The sequence below is a fragment of the Cryphonectria parasitica genome (genome assembly GCF_011745365.1).
Source record: "Cryphonectria parasitica EP155 unplaced genomic scaffold M406scaffold_8, whole genome shotgun sequence".
Lineage (NCBI taxonomy): Eukaryota > Fungi > Ascomycota > Sordariomycetes > Diaporthales > Cryphonectriaceae > Cryphonectria > Cryphonectria parasitica.
Genome location: NW_024468916.1, coordinates 3,050,690 through 3,069,339, shown reverse-complemented (window position 1 = coordinate 3,069,339; position 18,650 = coordinate 3,050,690). Strand labels below are relative to the sequence as shown.

At 52.3% G+C, this 18,650-nt stretch overlaps 2 protein-coding genes across 2 annotated transcripts; one reads left to right on the top strand and one right to left on the bottom strand.

Annotated features, from left to right (window-relative positions):
• Positions 1 to 8,382: 8,382 nt before the first annotated feature.
• On the bottom strand, positions 8,383 to 10,524 carry M406DRAFT_353354 (DUF1752-domain-containing protein; the record flags this gene model as incomplete). The annotated part of the gene is made up of 2 exons (XM_040922758.1): positions 10,159 to 10,524; positions 8,383 to 9,935 (listed from the first exon to the last, which is right to left on the bottom strand). Exons 1-2 carry the CDS (start codon positions 10,256 to 10,258, stop codon positions 8,383 to 8,385), a joined length of 1,653 nt encoding a protein of 550 aa, XP_040772976.1. The 5' UTR covers positions 10,259 to 10,524.
• A 6,055-nt stretch (positions 10,525 to 16,579) lies between these two features.
• M406DRAFT_74913 (uncharacterized protein) lies at positions 16,580 to 17,799 on the top strand (the record flags this gene model as incomplete). Its single annotated transcript, XM_040925779.1, has 4 exons — positions 16,580 to 16,681; positions 17,082 to 17,361; positions 17,398 to 17,409; positions 17,576 to 17,799. 4 exons carry the CDS (start codon positions 16,580 to 16,582, stop codon positions 17,797 to 17,799), a joined length of 618 nt encoding a protein of 205 aa, XP_040772975.1.
• Between the last annotated feature and the right edge of the window lie 851 nt (positions 17,800 to 18,650).

The following is an 18,650-nucleotide window of genomic DNA, read 5'->3' as shown; positions in this document are numbered from 1 at the left end:
GACCTTTGAATCCCATCGTCATCTCAAGATACAATACATGGCGTTCTGTCTACCAACAGCATCACGTCGAGGTATCTATCTGACGCTGGTCTCTGTCAACCATTGCACCAGCGACCTCATCCCCTCAGTGTCGCTCGCTCCGGGCTGCAGATCTCCCATCTCAAGATCGAGATTGGCTCCGTCTCAAGCATTGGCAGTCTTGGCGATCTTCTTGAAATGTTGTCATCTCACCGTCGAGATCGCTTCGCGTGTTGACAGATCAGAATATGCTCGTCATCCTGCCGTCCGGAATGATTTACGACGAGCTCCTCCACGACCCCAGGTTGATCAGGCCCCGGGCGCGGGGAAATCGTCACTGCCTACTATGGCGATCAGTGGAGCGGGCTGGGTGAGGGAGTGACTGATTGACTGACTGAGCATCCAAGATATCGGGTTTTCTTTAATTTTTTTTTTTTAATTCTTTATTTTTTTTATTTTATAAAAAAAGACCTCTCTCCAAAAAACAACAAAAGAAAAATCAAGAATCAAACTGAAGGGAGGGAATGGGGGCTCTCTTCTTTTGGGCATTTTGCCACCTGCAATACATGTCACCATCTACGGCTCCATCTAATTACGATGTAGTCACTGCCAGCATGTTCAATACAAGAGACAGCGGCGATTCCGCAGACCCGAGCTTGCCGTCATTTTCTAGACGTAGGTTACTGTCCACACCACCTGGGCATGCCGGAAGTACCTCAAGTCAAACAAAAAAGAGAACCAACTGCATGCTAAGTACGTAGTAGAAGGATCAACATCACGACCAGCAAAACACGTCGCCGATCTCCGGCGCATTGATGCTTCTCTTGCCTACTGCTGCAGCTTCCAGCTTCACGCTACTATGGAATACAGTCCCGTAGTTTAGCCCCGACAATCATGGTCGTTCCGATTGGCTTGGAAGGGCCGGAAAGGAGGGGGGAAGGCTGCAGAAGGGCCCAAACACGCCAAAAGAGTCAAGTCATAACGCAACGGTAAAAGTCGGTGAAGATACAAAAGATGGTGGGCAGGATTTTTATTGATTTATTTTACTTCTTTTCAGATTGCTCGGCGCTTCACGTGGGCTGGCAGAGTGACACGAACAGCTGCTTTCTTAGCGATAAACTGTTATAGTCGTCCCACTGTACGCGTTACGAGCCCTACCCTCCAAGAGAGGGGGGCTGTAGGGGAGGGCATGGACAGCTCATCGGACATGGTGGGGGAAGGGGGGCAATCGCACTTGACATGATGTGCAGGAAGACGTGACTCGTGGGGGAGGTTGAGGGCCAACCAGCTCCGCCATACGTGCTGCACTTGACGAGACAGCGCGCAGTAGGCAAAGTATGCGAACTCATGCATCTCATGGGGCAAACGGAATTCCTTTTTCCTACCCTACTGCAGGCGAAACGTTGTTAGGTACTTCATGGATTGAGAATTAAATTAATTCATTGATTTTATTTTCAGAATATCTGGCTGGCGAAACGGAGGCGATCCCCACCACAAAGGTACCTCGATTACTTTCTAATTATTTGTTTTCTCTTTCTTTTTTTATTTATCATATTATTTTTTCTTTTCTTATTCCTTGTCCTAGGATGATTTTTATTCCCCACCACTGCTAGCCCGCCCCTCATACACACCACAAGAAGACATATCACATATTGCTGCGGGCAGAGTGACGTCTTGTGTAGAAAGGAGGAGGAGAGAGCAAGAATTGTCAATTTCCCTGCTTGCTCTGCACGACTCTCAACTTCTTCGTCAAGTGAATGCCCATCCGCGATTCTTGTAATTTCACGACCATCTTTAGCTGCCAGTACATACTCACAAAGAATATATCCACACAGATGCATCGTCTAAACGACGGACGAGAAGAGTCTTCTCGTCAGGAGACCATGGTCGACATAACTTGAAACAAGCGGTCATGGACCGCTCTTAACCGTGCAGCTTATCCTCTCTGCATGAGGATCTGCGAGTCTCGCTCTCGGCTGCATATTATCCTGCTGCACTTGCCCAATTTTTCCTGCATGTCAACAAACGCCAGAGCCGGCAAAAAAAAAAAAAAAAAAAAAAAAAAAAAAAAAAAAAAAAAAAAAAAGAAGAAGAAACAAAAGAGCTGGGGGGGGGGGGAGTGTCAATTTTTCCCATTTGGCTTACCAAGCCCTGTCGGGCATCACAGAACCATGCATGCGTTTCGACCATTGCCCCTTCGCCTGCCTAAAGTATGTAGGTGAGTGGTCCTCGTGAGAGATGGCGCAAAAAGAATAGATCATCACAAGCATCCGGCAGACTGTTTTCTTTGTTTCTGTTTGTTGTTGTTGTTATTATTGCGGTTGCTTCTGCGGGCCCAGTCAATAGCTCCAGACACCGAGAACCGGGGAACAGTAGGCTTGGACTTCCGGGGCCCGCAAGCCGAGCTGTCACAGTGAGACATGCCCCGTTCTGTGTTCCCCCGCGTCAGCCTCAGATCTGGACCGGCTGGTGCTTGCTCACATGAACCGCTGGGAAAAGAAATTCAGGGTCCTGTTGTGGATTACGTCAACAGCCAATGCTGCTATCCCCCTCCTCAGGCGATGTTTTCTTGGATTCCCGTGGAGTCGCAATACCAACTTTCTAGCAGCGTCCAATGGAAACCCTCCTGCTTTTGCCATCACACCATTCCATGTGATTGCTCACCTCTAATTTCAAATAAGGCTTCTGTTCTTCTCCTCTTTTCTTCGTCTTGGGTTTCTTCGCTGGCGTCAGGCAGGCGTCTAGATCCCGTGGTGGTTGTGCAAAAGCAGCATGTCAGCTGCAGCTATCCTACCGCTTAGGCCCTTTCCCGAGGCTGTGTGTGCAAGGCGGGAAGGATAGGCTCGCTCGTCCTGGTCGCTTGGTGCCCGACACCACCATCAAAAGGATGCACCCGTCGACGGGAGAAGGACGGACCAATCCACCTGGATAGCTGTAGCCCCAAGTATCTGCTAGGCGGAGGAGAGAGGGAGGGTGTGTCCCACCTGAGTAACATTACTCTTCTGGAGGTCCAGTGCCGAATTCGTTCAAAAACGGTGGCTACGAACTCGTCAGAACGGTTTGCTGGGATCTTGTAACGGAGGACAATGCAGGCGGCCTTTTTTGTCACCTACAGTACTGCTGTCTTAAACCCTATGCTTGTGCTGTGTGCACCTCGAGTATGCATAATTATTGGTACCGTACAGAGAGTCGCAGGTAGGTTCACCACCCCCACTGGCTGGGACCCTGCCAACCTTTCTTCTCCATGCCATCTCTTTTTATTGAGTCGATCATCGTGGGGGTTCCACGCAGGGCCGACAGCGACTATTTCCCGCCCACCCCCAGATTGATCGACCATTTGACCAAATAGGGTGCTCACGTCCGTCCGGCCGGACGGGCCTAGAAAGATCACTTCACACCCACTCCGGGTCTCATTCATAAGTGCTATGTAATAATGATATAATTCCCCTTTTAGATATTGTAAGACATATAATAAAAGTCCCCCCATGCCAGGATCTCATCATTATAAAAAAGGTCGTAATGGTGCAGACCTTCCCGAACCCGACCCCAACCACCGAGATGAGCTAGATGGCATATGTGTGTGTGATAACAAACGCGGATGCACCCGCGATAATCCTCCTATCTCTCGAACAAGCCCCCCATCTGCGCTGTGCCGCACCGCTGAGATGAGCTGAGACCTTCTTTCTCCGCTCCCCTCCTCCGTAGTTTCGGCCGAGGTGTCCTAAATGCAAAGACAGAGCGAGCGAGCAACAACCACAAACAACACCCTGTCGTCGGTCTTGTCAGCTAAGGCTGGCATGTCCCGGAAGGATTTTGACGACGGCATATCTCCTGTGCCCCCCACCCTCCTCCCTCCAGCCCCGCAAGTGAGATGACGAGGCGACCACTGACTCCCTTTCACTACGGTTGTCCCGGCCACAACGGTCAAGTCCAGGAGGGGGGCGAGGCTCGAAGCATCCATCATATCACGGAGGAGTAACGAGACCCACGGGGTACGGGCGCATTCGGAGACGAAAAAAAGAAAATCAAAAAAAAAAACAAAAAAAACGTGGCTGATAACTTCCGGAGAGGGAGACGCCGGGCATAGAGACACCTAAGCAGCGGTGAGTGTCTCAGAAAATGCCAAAACAGATACTCATCGGACAGGCACGGCGTGACCGGTATCCATATCATATCATATCATGGCCCGGTATGGACGAGCGACCTGTCAAAACTTGCCAGCAGGGCGGTCGTTCGTATTTTTCCCAGCCATCATCTCCTCCACCTCGTCATCCGCACATGGGGATCTTGTAGGAGACATGACAAAGCTTTGCAGACAAAAAAAAGAGTTGCTGTCAAAGTACATCGTCCACGCCACAGACGTGTCAAATGGGGGGCCGCCCCATCCTCTCCTCCCCTTCACCCCGGAGCCGAGCGGGCCCCGGCTGAGACGCCCCCACCTTGTCACCCTCGCCAATTCCCCTTGTTGTGATGGAATGAGGAAGGATATCCGGGGGGCGGTCATGAGTAGGTCCAGCCTTCTCTGCGAATAGAAACAGATGAAACTTGACAGGCCGCTGTCACGACGAGCAGAGAACGTGCTCCCCCTCCACACCGGGCGTGACGCCACCCTACCTCATTTCTTCGTCTTCTTCTTCTTGTTCTTTTTCCTTTCTTGCCTTCCCCCTTTGCACATCTGTGCCGGCTCCTCCCCCCATCAACAGAGATAAGCCGCACCGAACTGGTCATGCAAAAAATCCCCATTTAGTCTTGTGTGTAGTTTCAGCGGGGATATCTGCCCCTTTTGGGATCTTGTGACGTTCATGGCTGTGATCATGTGCCTGAACTCCCATCTTGCTGGCTCGATGATCGGTCACCGATGGACGCTTACCCCCCTTCTTCGTTCTCGCAAACTGTGCTCTATCAAGATCGGACCGCTCCTACGACCGAAATGACGGACGTGCGTCGTGGGGGCTGGTTTCTACCCCTATAGACATACTATCATGTACGGCAGTATACTTTACTCTTTTCCACCTGCGTCCGGGCTGGGGAGCGGCCCAGGAGATCACCATGGTGGTCGTGGGTCAAAAAGTACCGGACAAGAAATCCACACACTCTGGCAGCCTCGTCTCGGTCGCCAGTCCACATGTTTGGGGAGGTTGGTCAAGGAGGAGCAGGAGACGCACCCGCACTATCCTATCCTCGGAACGGAGGCCTCAAGGGCTTTGCTGTACTGTGCTGTGGAGAGCAAAGGCCGAGAGAGAAAGAGAGCACGTACGTGTTCATACTGTCCCTCTTCCGTGCGGTGGACGGCGGAGACGTGGCGAGCACCAGCCACGCACGAGACAGACGTTAAGAGCGAAAGAAAAGAACCCACTTTCTATGTATGGCCGGATTAGGGCAACACGTCAATGCATTGCCTGCCTCGCCTTCGTTGCTCTCTCCGTTTCTCTCTCGCCTCTGAACAGCCAGTCATTGCTCCCCCCAATAGGTTCACTAATTGATCAATCCTGCAAGACCCTGCCACGAGTGGAGCAGGGGTTCGGTCGATGGCCGTGGAGAGGTCCCAGAGGTTTCTGGTTTGTCTGGGATAATGGTGCATGATTAGCGTTTTTCCGATGCTGACACGCAGCAGAAGCTTTGTGGTGGTGGCCGTGCAAGGGATGACCCAGAGAGGACGAGCAATTTCTACACCGCCCAAAATAAACCACGATCTGGTACCGTAGTTGCAGTCAAAGGTAGGCCCCAACAGGTCTGAGCCTCCTGTGGGTACTGCACCTCGATTACCAACACTGTTTGTTTAGCACCTTTACCGTATACCAAAGCAACACGATAGCGGTAGTGGACCTAAGGTCCGGCAGTCTCCCGCAGCCGTGCCAGCCAAGACGTCTGGCCCTGCACTGCATCAGGGATGATAGCTTCCAGAAGAATTCCTCCGTACAAAAGAGCGAGAGAGAGAGAGAGAGTGAGAGAGAGAATGAGAGAGTGAGCACATAAAAGACAAAAAATACTACTGGTGTCGTAGCCCCCTCCTCCTCAAAGGACCGATTACAACGATGTCATCCATACACCCATTTCTCCAGTGTTCTTGTTGTCATAGGCAAGGGGCAGAAAACCTGCTTGCTTGTTACCGTTGCAATATATGAGGAAAACAACTAAAAACGTAATGGAGTCTGGAAGCACCCGTATTGAAACGCTGCCTGCACGGTTAGGAATAAGAAGAAAAAATAGGCCCAAAAAAACAAAAAAAAAAAGAATAAAATCATTCTTGTTATCTAATTCAACCGTGAAAGGAATCCTAATACGGATGGATTATCGGCCGCAATCGCACACCGTTCAGCTGCCACCTAAACCGTATCGAGAAGGTATAAACGGAGCCTTCCTACGAACAAAAAAAAACCACCTTTCTACACTGTCCTGTGTACAGTACATCCTGAGGGCAGACACGCGTGTGTCTTCCGTTCTTTTGTTGAGCCCCAGCTTTCACATGCTCGCTCGCGTGAGCCAGCTTCATTGTACCAAGCAAGCATGTACAGAAGGTTGTACGCCAATGCCGCGCTGCAAACCCTAAATCGCAGCCGAATGCCTCCCCTCCTTCGTCCCCCTGACTATGCTGTCTACTACTTGAGTATGTAACCCAACACCACGGGACCGAAAGGGCGCAACAACCACCAGCATGTGCCATTCTCCAACGGGCTGCTTGCACTCCATCCCAACAAAGCATTTAGGCCATATGCATACCGAGGCTGGTTTTGAGTTTCGTTCATTCATTCAATGGCAGGGAGAGCAGAGAGTCCGCTCCCCCCCCCCCCCTCAAAGAGAGAGAAAGAAAGAAAGAAGAAAGGGGAGCAAAAAAGACATGTGCGCACACATACGGCGTGACTCTGACGTGTTGCAAACGGCACTCCAACCAGCTGATATTGTAAATCGCCAATGCTCGCTTTTTCCAACGGCCCTATTGCGGGTACCTCCGGTGAGGGAGAAGGGAAGAAATAAAAACCGATTCGAAAGAATCCTACCCATAGTACTTTATGTAATCAAGACGAAAATCTCTGCTCTTTCCACCCCGCTCTCTGTCGCTGGAGTCGCGGCCGCGCAAGATGGGAAAAAAAAACACGTGGGAAGGGGAACCGCTTTGCGGCTCCGCAAAGAATAAGTGGGTAGTAAGGCCTGAATCTCGGCGTTTTCGTCGTCGCGACAAGTGCCAATCCGTCCAACGCCAGCCAACACAGTGAATGAATCGTACACAGAGCAACGTACGCTGAGGGAAAAAGAACAGGAGAAGAAAAAAAACAGTAAGACTGGAATCCCATGCAGAGTACGTTTGATAGCGCAGGAGATGATTGCATTTTCACAATGAGGATTTGGAATGGGAAAACAACAATTGGTTCATGACAGTTTCATTAGAATTTCTTTGGTTTTTTTTGTTTTTTTTTGTCTTGGTGTCAAGGCTCTCCTAATGGAGGGTGTATGGCGTGTCCTTCTGCCTATCCTTACTACCACGCTTTTTCTGCTGCTTCTTTTGTTCGGGGTTGCACACCTGTGAACCTGAAAGATTACAAAGACCTTTTTTTCTGTGTGTTGTGTGTGTATGCTGTTCCCCTTTGTAGGAAGAGAGCGAGCACACACACACACACACACACCGTGAAGAATGCCTTCCCTCCCTTTTCCAACCATTGTCCGGTGGCGGGAGGTATGCCGGTTGCCCGACACCCTAAAGTTTGTGTGAAGAGCCACACAACAATAAATGTACACACTTGCGGAAGCGATTCCTTCTTGCCCCTTGTCCCAATGAAAAAAAAAAAAAAATGAAAAAAATCCGTCCTTGTTCAGCCCCCTCCTCTCCCAAAGACCAGTTCCAAACCCTAGCCTTGGGTATCAATTGCGACCGAGAACAACCAATGCCGTAATAAGCCCTTTGTCCATTGGAGCATGGGGCTGATGAATGATGATGAATTGAGGTTTTAAGAAAATCCATGGTATCATGAAAAACAGGAACCCTTTTGGTGTTCCATGTTTGCAACCACTTCCACTGTGTGGAAGGGCTGAAGTGTAATGATGGTTGCAGTGAACCAAGTTTGACGATGCTTCATGAGATTAAGAAAAAAAAAAAGTAAAGAAAAAAAGTCAAAACGCCGCCCATCATGCTTTCGATGTCGTGAAAATTGCAATTCGCTTCGCAGTGCTCGTGTCGATAAGATTGGTACATGTACAAGGCACTTTTCTTTTGGGTTTGGGTGGTTTGTGTGCCGAAAAGATGGGGAAAGCCAGTTTTTGGTATCCTTTTTTGGGTATCATTTTTTGTTGGTAGGTAAGATAGTAGTAGTAGTAGTAGGTAGGTGTGTGGACGTATGGACGTGTATGTGTGCGAGTGTTTTGCGATGATTACCAGCCCTTGCTATAATAGCCGCCAAACGCATCTCTCGAGAACTCCTCGTTCCAGCTGCTGGCGTTGATGTCGCCGTTGACCCGGCTCATGTAGGGCTGCTGAGGGTACTGCTTCAGGTTGGCGACATTGGTGGAGGTGTGTCGGCGCTTCAGCTGAGAGCGCTCGTGCAACAGGTCGCGCCGCAGAGACTCTGTCAGTTCGGTAGCCAGCATGTTACGCCGGGTTGTCCTTGGAGATAGCGCCAATGGCTGCTGCTGGCCGACGCCATTCAGGGGAGCAGCCATGATGGGCTTGGGCTGTACTGTGGATCGAGGGACTTCGTTGATAGGCCGCATTGGCGTGGCACGAGGCTGTCGCTTCATGGTAAGTGGTGCATCGTCCGAGTCGTTGGGGGACGACACTAGTGGAGATGGACCACTGAGGGGGGCCCGGCCGCGGTGTGGGATAGCGGGAGTAGAGCGGGAGGCGACGCCACCCAGGTTTCCGCGGCGCTGGTTCTGCTCGAGCGCCAGCGTGATGAGGGAACGGCGGGAAGTCAGGTTCGCCTTGGAGTCGACACGCTGGAACAGCGACTTCTCATCGACGCTGTTTGTGCCACTGTCCTCGTTGGAATCCTCCCACTCGTCGTCGTCGTCCGACTCGATGGCGCTCTCGTCGTAGCTGATCTCCTCGTCATCCTCGATGATGGCAGAAGAGCTCGCCGACGGTATCGTGGTGGTCAAGTTGTTGGCAAACGAGGTCGACTTCTTGGGCAGGGCCAGCTTGGGGTTGCGGGGAGATGCCAGGGCGCTCTTGATCGAGCTGTCCTCCTCGGACGAGCCGCCAATCTGGAACATCTTGGGCTTGTTTACCACGACAGCTGGTGGTGCAAGGGTCTTCTGGTGACGGACTTCAACAGTCTGGCCGTCGTCACTGTTGTATGACTCCTCGGATGAGGCACCCAACATAAAAGTGGCTTTCTTCTTAGGCTCCACCTTCTTGGCCGCTGGGGAGGACTTGGGCTCGGGGATATCAGTAGTGGACCGCAGTGGGGTGAAGGCAGCTGGGTGAGGGTGCTGGGCAGGCGAGAAGCCGCGCACGACGGTGGTCGTCTTGATCATGGGAAGCTCGAGGGAGGACGGGTTGTCCTGGGAGCGCTCTGAGGGTCGGTCAGAGTCCTTGCTCGGCGACTCGGTGGTGGTTGAGCCCGAGTACGATAGTGCTGGTGGGGAATCCAGCTCCTCCTTCTGCTCCTCCTGCTTGGGTGGCGACAGGGACGCGGGAATCTCGGGAAGAGGGGCAGAAAGAGACTCCTTTTGCTCCACAATGGAGGCGACCATCTTCTCGAGGTTATCGGACGAGATGTGGCGATCCCGTCTGCTCGGGTAGATGGTGCAGGAATCCTGACGACGGATGCGAGGATGTACGATGTCGACGGGTGATGAATCCGAAGAGAACTCGACGGCCTCTTCGTCTGCAATGGAGTCGACACTCCCTGAGAGTTGTGGCACGTCCTCGGCAGAAGACTTGAGTGTGTTGGGTTGCTGGATATCTCGTGGCTGTGTCGTGGCTGCGATTGTTGTTGTAGTGGTGGTTGTGGTAGTAGGCGCAGATGCTGAGGTAGGCTCGCTGGTCACCTCCTCCATCAATAATCTCCAGATCAGGTTCTCAAGTCGTCTTCCTTGTGGCAGAGAGTCTGCACATCTGGACATCACTATCGAGGGGGTTGTCAGTATATTGTGTTGGGAGTAGAGGGACCGCCGTTTGCAGGCGCGTCCATGGCTGTGACTTACTACTCCAGAGGTTGAACAGGTTCTGAGGATTTGAGGTGTCCACCAGCTTGACAATGTTGGCATCCACCTGTAAGACAGGCGCGTTGAGGGTAGAGGGCATTATTGCCTGCAAGATTTGCTGCGAGGGTCTTGCCAGATGCTTGAGGCAAGTGAGTGCAAACGGGAGAGTTGGTTTGCGTTTTTTTGTGGTATTTGCGAGCCGATCGCGTCCGTCGGGTAGTGCCTGATGCCAGGTTTTCGCGTTGTCTGAGACCGATTTTGAGGTCGTCGAGGTGGTTATGGGGCTTGATGGGTTCGATCAATCGTTTCGTGTACTAGAAAACCCAAGGCGCAAAGGTGATGTGGTGCGGCGCAAGTGACGTTGCGTGTATTCAGATATGGCGTTGGAGAAGGCCCAAGTTGGCAGTATTACGGGTGCGTCGACGGAAGGAAGGTTTGTCGCTGGGGTGGAAATGGCTGGTTGTGGAAGAAGAGGACTCTTTATTCGTGTCAGGACAGACCAACAGCGAGGAATTGTGTCGACAGTGGTCGTGGGAGAGGTTGATATGTGGTTTGGCAGGAGGATGTTGTAGAACTGGTTTGGCGAAGAAGACGGTGGGGGGGGAGGTCGAAGAGGGAGACCGGACGTAGATGTAATTAACTGCTGAACCTGATGTGGCCCGTCTTGCCTATGGCACAGGGTGCAAGATGTACCTCTCCCTCCGGTGTTTGGGGCATCGGTACTTGGTGGTCATGTATTTTGCCGGAGGATCAGTACGTACTGGTACGTACCCCTTCGCCCCACACCACCCACCCGCTCTCAGGTACGTACCTCAGTACCCTGGCGCCCCCTCCCCTCCCTTGGAACCCAGCGACAAGAGGGGTACAAGGATGGCTGAGGTACAGGGCTCTGGGATGGGGGGATGGGCACTAAGTACTGAACCGCGTGGGGATACCCCCTTCTGTCCGTCTTGGATTGCGGTGAGACTTCTCTCGAGGTGTTCTGGACTTTGCAAACGGTGCCTCGTGCCAGCCATCGCCACACATTCTCGACGGTACAGGATACAACGATACAGCACTGTAGCCACCATGGTACCTGCGAGCAGCGTTTCTGTAGTACCTTGCCTTCTTCTCTGTCCAGTAGAGTCCATCAAAAATATGAGCCAGAATGGCCACCTCCTCGCGCGGATCCGTCATGTGGTTCACCTTTTTCTTTTCGTTCCTCGTCGTCAAGGCCCGACTGACGACAGATGGTCACCATGGATTTTCCCCTCCTTCTCTCGCTCTACTGTAATAATGTATGTATACAATAGTAATCTCGCCGTCAACATCCGTTGCCTAACCTGACATCCTCATCATCCCCCACCCTCATGGTCAGCCTGTGTGTTCTTATTCTCGCTCGTTCTTCTTGATGCCTGGCCGCCCACTTCCAATGCTGCCATGTGCTCCTCTCTTTCTCTCTCTCTCTCTTTCGGTAGGGCTCGCTCGTCTCTGGATCCAGGGGCAGGCTTGTTCTAGAGTACAGGAACAGCTTGAGGTGGCTTGAGATTGAATCTGGAGCCAATCCAAACGGGCCGAAAGCAAATTCCCTCTTCTGGAGATACCGTCTAGTCTAGAGCCGCAAAGGGCAGTGTTGAAGGGTCTCTTTTAGGGTAGCGCTTGTTGTTGATCTAGCCTCTCTGGGTAGTATCGTGGATGACCAGGGATTTTGCACCCTGATCTCGTCACATGATGATTCTTGACAGCTCTCTTCCAGTTCCAGGCCCCGACCCAGGGCGTCTGTTACCGACATCCCAATTAGGGCTACCTCAGGTTTTGAAGTACTACCCGATCAAGCATAGATCTTGTCGGGTGTGCCTCTTTTTCTCGCTGTGCCCAACTGAACCATTTTGGTCGGCCATGTTCCGTTCCGCTCAAGAAGAAACGGTCCCATTTCACCGTCCCGCTCGTTGCCCTGTCCTGCCCTACACAGCGCCTTCTCTCTTGCCCCCCCCCCTTCCCTCCCTGCCCTACTCATCGCCTGTCCCTGTGACCAGTACAGGGCCCCAGCGCCTAAATTCTCTTCCACACCCCCAGCCCGCCTTGCCCTCTGCCGCTCCCCACGTCGCCCTGGCAAAAAGCCCTGGCCTTGTTCCATCATTCATCTCTACTCTACACAGCGACGAGGGGAGTGGAGAGAGTAGGGAAGGGGGAATGGAGGGCCTGTTCCCCGGCAGAGGATCGGCGTCACGATGGTCCATAGAAACCGCCCTCGTACGGCTCCCCTGGACTCTAGATCTAGACCGCGCAACCTGTGATCGATCCGCTCGCAGCGACGTTTTGTTTCTTTCCGTTGGGCCATTGATTTAACACCACGGGACTTGATTTTTTAGATTATGGACAACGCATTGAAACATGTCAGAAGAACCCTCTTTTTTGGGTGCTATTTTTCCCCAGAGTCAGATGCGCTGCTTCGCCTCTCCTTTCCCCCCCGGGTTTTTATGATTAACTGAGTGGTCTTGCTTGTTTTTACCTTTGTTCTTTCTATTGGGTGAGGAGGAGCACCTGACTCTGGCCTTGGTGCCCTTGAGATCATGACTGCATTCAGCTTTGGGATCAGCATTGATCTCTCTCCCTGCTTCTGGTTCTCATTTGTTGGCGACCGGGCCAACCGCATGCAGTGCTGGAGGAAGGAAAGGAGAGGTGAGGAGTCATGGCACAGACATAGCACAGGGGGAAAGTAAGAACTGAAAACAAAAACCATGGCTGTGCCATACAAGTCCATAACCCCCAGTCTTACTAACCCCAGCCCCAACTCCAGAGTATTTGCGCACCAATCACATGCTGTTGCATCAGCCCTGCTCAGGAATCCAGCGTCGAGCGGGTGCGTAATGGCCCCCAGCACGTAGGTCAAGAGAACACATACATCAAAAACAAAAACAGAAAACAGAGAGACCATTTCACTCAGCCAACCAGTCACTTCCCTGGCAGATGATTGATACCAACAACAGGAAAGGGGACCAAGACATTTGAAATTGATTGTTGTGAGAAGACACATACGAAATGGTCTGGGACCTGCAGGCCTGGGCGTTCAGCGGTGAAGGGGTGGCGCACACACTTGTCCCCCTCCCACCAAGGGTGAGGGAGGGCAGTGCTGGCTGTCTCCTCGACTGCTCCTGCTCCTCCTCGTCGGTGGCTACTTGACTTGCTTCTGCAGCAGCTTTTGCTGTGCTGGCCAGTTAACTGGCCCAGGGCTTTGCTCAGGTGGTTGCGGTGGTGACGTTATTACCACCTGGCCCTGGAGACGAGCCTTGATTTTTGATTGAAAACAACAACAACACCAACCTGGACCCCCATATTTTCCCAGGGTCCCCCAGACTTTCTCTCTCTCTCTCTCTTTTTCTTCTTCTTCTTTTTTTTTTTTTTTTTTTTTTTTTTCAGTATTCCCCCACAGGAGTGGGTGGCTGGCCTAGAATTGGGCCGCCCCAAAAGCACGTCCAGCTGACGATGGGCGGCGGTGATGAATACCAGCCAGGCCAAACCCAGCAGCAATCGTGCCAAGCTACAACACACAGAGACACAGAGACACAGAGAGGACAGAGACGAGGCCCATGGATCCGTTTCCCGCGGGATGGGGGTGGCCTGTCCAGAAGATGGATCGAATCGATTGATTTGCGACTGATCACTTTCCCATATCAGAGCCCTGCTATCGCACAGGTTCCTTTGTTGTCCAAAGGGTTACGTCGGGGCGATCTCATGCAACCCGCCGCCCACTCTCCTCTTGCCAGCTGTTCGGGGGGGTACCAGCAGGGCTCGAACACGAGACCTACTATGGTAGAAGCCCTGAGCGCCCAGGCAGACATGTGCTCACCCACCACCCTTTTCTGATGAGAGGAATGCTTCTGCTCGGCAGCTGGCAGCTAATTTCGTTGGCCGGCATGTCTCGACCACGTAACAGTGGTGGCGTTTGTTTTCTTCTTCTTCTTCTCCTTCTCTCTCTTTTTTAAACTTTTTTGTGGCCAGTATTGTGTTGTCCACTACAAGAACAGGCCATGTGGGTGGGAAGCGCGAGGTCATCTGCCAGAAATCCTGTAGGGCCGTAGCTAGCAGAGGACTCGTGCGGAGGGGAATGATGGAGAAAAAGGCAAGGGAACCTCCAAAACCCCAGAACCTGCCCGAAACTCAACTGTACCTCCGGCGATCGCCCTGTTTTGCCTATCAGTGGAGAGGTTCTGGACCACCACACCGCACAGGGAGAAGAGAGGCTGCAAAGAGGGCCCCCCCAAAAAAACGACCCTAAGCATGAGGACACAGACAGGCGCCAACCAAAGGCAGCGACCCAGCCTCTGCGACCTACTCTTGTGCTCTGAACCAGGCTTATTTGAAACGCTGCACAGTCCCCTCAGTCCCCCCCCTCCGCCCCCTGCGTGTCGGGCGCTGCGCTGTTGTCGGTTTGCCTCGCCAAGCATTCGGAGATCAGATTCCTGTGCCATCGTCACAAGAGATTGCAATGCGTCGGAAAACAGGCCTCGTGTTCACCGTTTGCAGCCCCTCCCCATCTGTATGCGCTTTCCACAGGACTGCCCAGCTTCTGTGTGCCCAGCGCACCAGACCATTCAGCCCATTAAGAGGCGACGAGGACTTGCGGGCACGACAAGTCACCTGTTTTGTGTCCCCTTTCATTTTGAGGCACCAAAGTTCTGGTCAAGGTTTAATGTCCTGTTCACCGTCCCTTTTTTTTTTTTCTCTCTCTCTTTCTTTATTTTTTTCTTGGTCGCTTTGATTCATCCAATTAGGAACCTGTCTGAAGTGATGTGAACAAAAGCAAAGATATCACACAGACAGCGCGTGCACATGGAGATCAATCACCCGCGCCGTGACCCCCTCTCGGCCGGGGAACTCGCGGGAGAGCTCCCTGCCGATGCTCTGAGGGGGACCACTAAGGGGAGGCCCCTGGTAGTAGGAATCTTTTCCCTGCAAATCACTTATTGCGTCTTACTACGGCCGCCCACCCGCACTGCCCTTTTTCCCTGCTGCTATAACAACAAGCACCAAACCCCCCGTCCACGGCGGGATGCGATGCGCACGGCGCGGGCCACTGGTGCGTGTGTGAGCCATCAGATGGCAATACTCGGTCAGGATCTCCTTCCCTGCCTAACCAGAAAGCTTGTGAGGTTTTCTGGCCAGGGTTTAAGAGAGAGAGAGAAGGAGAGAGAGAGAGACAGTCGGGGCCGAAGAGATAGCATGACCCGGGGTTCTCGATCTTCCAGAACAGGTAGAGACTCCGTTTTCAAATCCCCCTGCCGTCTGCGCTTTCTGTGCAATTCTCTGGCTCAACTCGTCCCACTGAAACGCCCACGATACCCCCAAATAAGGACTGCGCGCGCGCAAGGAAAGGGGCAAGAGTCCACTACGATCACTACCACTACTGCCCTAGAGGGGTTGCAATAGTTTGGCTCGCGTTTCCTGTGGTGTACCATAGCACCAAGAAGAGGAAGGGAGGGAGGGGGGAAGCAAATAGGAAAGAGAGGAGAGAGGCATGACTACTGACTACGTACACACACAGTTGGTTACTGTGGTCTGGCTCCTCACCGCGCTTGTGCAACCCCATGCCGGTCACCGGTCTGCCAGGGGCCTCCCCTCCCCCTCCTCTCGCGCTTGTTATCAATGCCAGAATCTGCGGAGAAGCTTTTCTCGAAGCTATCAAGCGCTGTCAACACAAATACCTTGTGGACCAATTTGGCGTCGGCCGAGGTACGCCGAAAATAAGATCGCCCAACGAGGGGGGCCATTTGACATCCGCCGCCGCCCCCCCCCCAACACATAAACACATCCATTCTTAACCTTTTTTCTTACTTGAGGCGGTATTGCTTCATCTTCCTCCCGGAATCGATGGCATGACGTGCTCTGATCCTGTCCAAATTTGTCCTGGACTCGGTGTGTATGTGTAATGTATTTGCACAGTACTGGCTTTGATCTACTTACTTTTCGAGAGGATCAGCAGGCCTCTCTGACTGATGATCTAGGGGTGCTGAACCTGCCTTACTTTTACTCCCAAAACATGATTCACGCTCTTACAGAGAGGTTCATCTCTCGCAGTCGCAGAATCTTAATCCAAGATGTTGGGGACAGCAGCAAACAAACAGCGTTGCATGACCCCTTGGGACTGTAATATCAGTATCTTACTATTTAAAGCATCTTTAACCTTGCGCAGCCTGGAAAGGACGAGGGGGGAAGAGGGAACCAGGGTGGTCACCACCCCCAAAGATCAAAAGCCATTGGGCTGAACGCGAATGTAACGTCGAATCCGACCGCGTGGGCAGACTGAGACTCTCTGCGCTGGCCAATGACGTCGGCCCCAGAGCGCACATCTGGCTCTAACCCCCCCCCCCCCTCATGCTGTACCAGCTGAAGCCGAGGTCGTAACGTGTGTTTGGATGCATGGTTTTTTGGATGGGATGGAATGGAATGGTACGGCACCCCCCCCCTCCTCCTCCTCCTCTTCCTCCTCCTCCTCCTCCTTCTCCTCATCCATCCTCCTGGCAAACCACCCTTGCACCCCTGTGTATGACTGCTGCCGGTGAAGAAGAAGGGGTTTGAGAGGGAATTGCATCTCTTGGCCTGGTAGTGATATCTGATATTTTACAATTGATCCCCCCCTCCTTCCACCCAAACCAACAGAAAGTGGTTGTGTACATCATCACATCACATCACTTGTCTACTTGCCCACCGCCTCACCTGATTTCCGAGACTATTCCGACATTCCGATCAACTTCTCTCGGACTCAGAACGCATAGACCAACCCTGGCCCGTTCACGCCAGAGGGCTCGGAATCCTCAACCTACAAGGGGTGGTGGGATGTCAACAACAATTCTATGTACTTGCTTGATGTATAGCCGATCCATAACAATCTCCACTGGACTTCTTCTTTTTGTTCATTTGTTCTCAAACATGATTAAATCTAGCTGGAGACTGCTTCCGTAACCGGCAGGCGGTTGGCTTCCTTTTTAAATCACAAGCACAAATTAGATATGGCGTGTCTATCACATGGCACGACAAGGGGGGGGGGAGGGGAGCCCTTGAACGGGAACGCATGGCAGGGTGTGGACGCGCGGGGCGGGCAGGCCAGTGCTTATATTTGCAGCACGCACACGCCCCCAGTGAAGTTGCAGCCGGGGAATGTCAACAAGCACCCCCCACGCTTCCCTCCCAAGCCACAAAAGAATGACATATCTATCTGTCTGTGTATGTTGTATATGATTAATTGATTTTGTTCAAAAGGGAGGAGGGGTTGTGTGTGTGTGTGTGTGTGTGTGAAGGAGTGCATGGTTTCCCATTTGAGGAATTGTCGCGAGGAGACATCGATGCTCGGCTTCCGGAATGGCCCCGCAGACCGGGTCTCGAGAAGCGAGAGACGAGAGCGAGAAACGACTACCGCTAAAGTACAATACGATACTAGCCTGTCAGCTCCCACGCGACAGATCCTACACGGTGTACACTGAATTGCAAATATGTGTGCGAGATGTTGCGGCCCCCTGGTTGCACGCTGTCTCGTCTTCTGATCCTGGAACCCCCACCCGCAAGGCTGCAGCACCGCCTCCCCCAGAAGAAGCAAGAGGGAGAGAGGATGAGAGAGAGAGAGAGAAAGACGCCCTTCCAATTTCCTTGACCGACACTCGCTGATAGCGAGGACCGATAGCCAAGGGCAAGGTTCAGACGAAATACAGACCAACGGCGTCGAGAAAAAAAAGGCCGACACCAGACCCGCACCGGTGAGAGAAGACATATGGCATGGTATTAGGGGGAGGGTGGGAGGGGTACTTGATGCGGAAGCAATATTCGATATTCAAAAAAAAAAAAAAAAAAAAAAGGATACATCTAGAACCAGGTCACCGGGTTTCGTAGGCTGAAGTATATCTATTCTGGTAAGCAAGGATTATGCTTTTCTGTTCTTTCTGTGGGTTATCATATGATTGTTATCTTCTTTGGATATATTGTGCCTTATGACTAACCAGCAGCTGGGTTTCTCCATACACAGCCATGGCCATTACCATACAAAGGTCGCTTTCCAACTTCACTCTCGCAGGGCAGTATTTCATTTACTATGGTATTCATTCCTTCCTTCATCCTTGTATGCAGCCAGCCCTTCAACCTCGTCGTGTGGATGAACCACGTGGAAATTCTCCAGGGCTCATCCCTATACCAAACCCCCTCCTCCTGCTCCTGCTCCTCCCTTTAACTACTTTTAATCACGTTTACCATGTAAAAGTCTCAAGAATGATAGTATATGGTACGTAGCCGCAGGATGAATGAATCCTTCCAAAGCGTCGCAAGGCTGTTCTTGTCACGCAGGTCACAGCAGGGGGGCCAAGGAAGCGCTGGAGAAACTCTAACTGGTGGGAAATGACCTCCACATAAACCTCACTCACGAATCCATCCGAAGTAAGTCCGGGGGGGAGGAAGGGGAGGGGGGGTGGCAGGAAGAAGAAGAAGGAAAAGGAATGGAAAGGGGAGCAGGACAGAGTGGGTCTCAG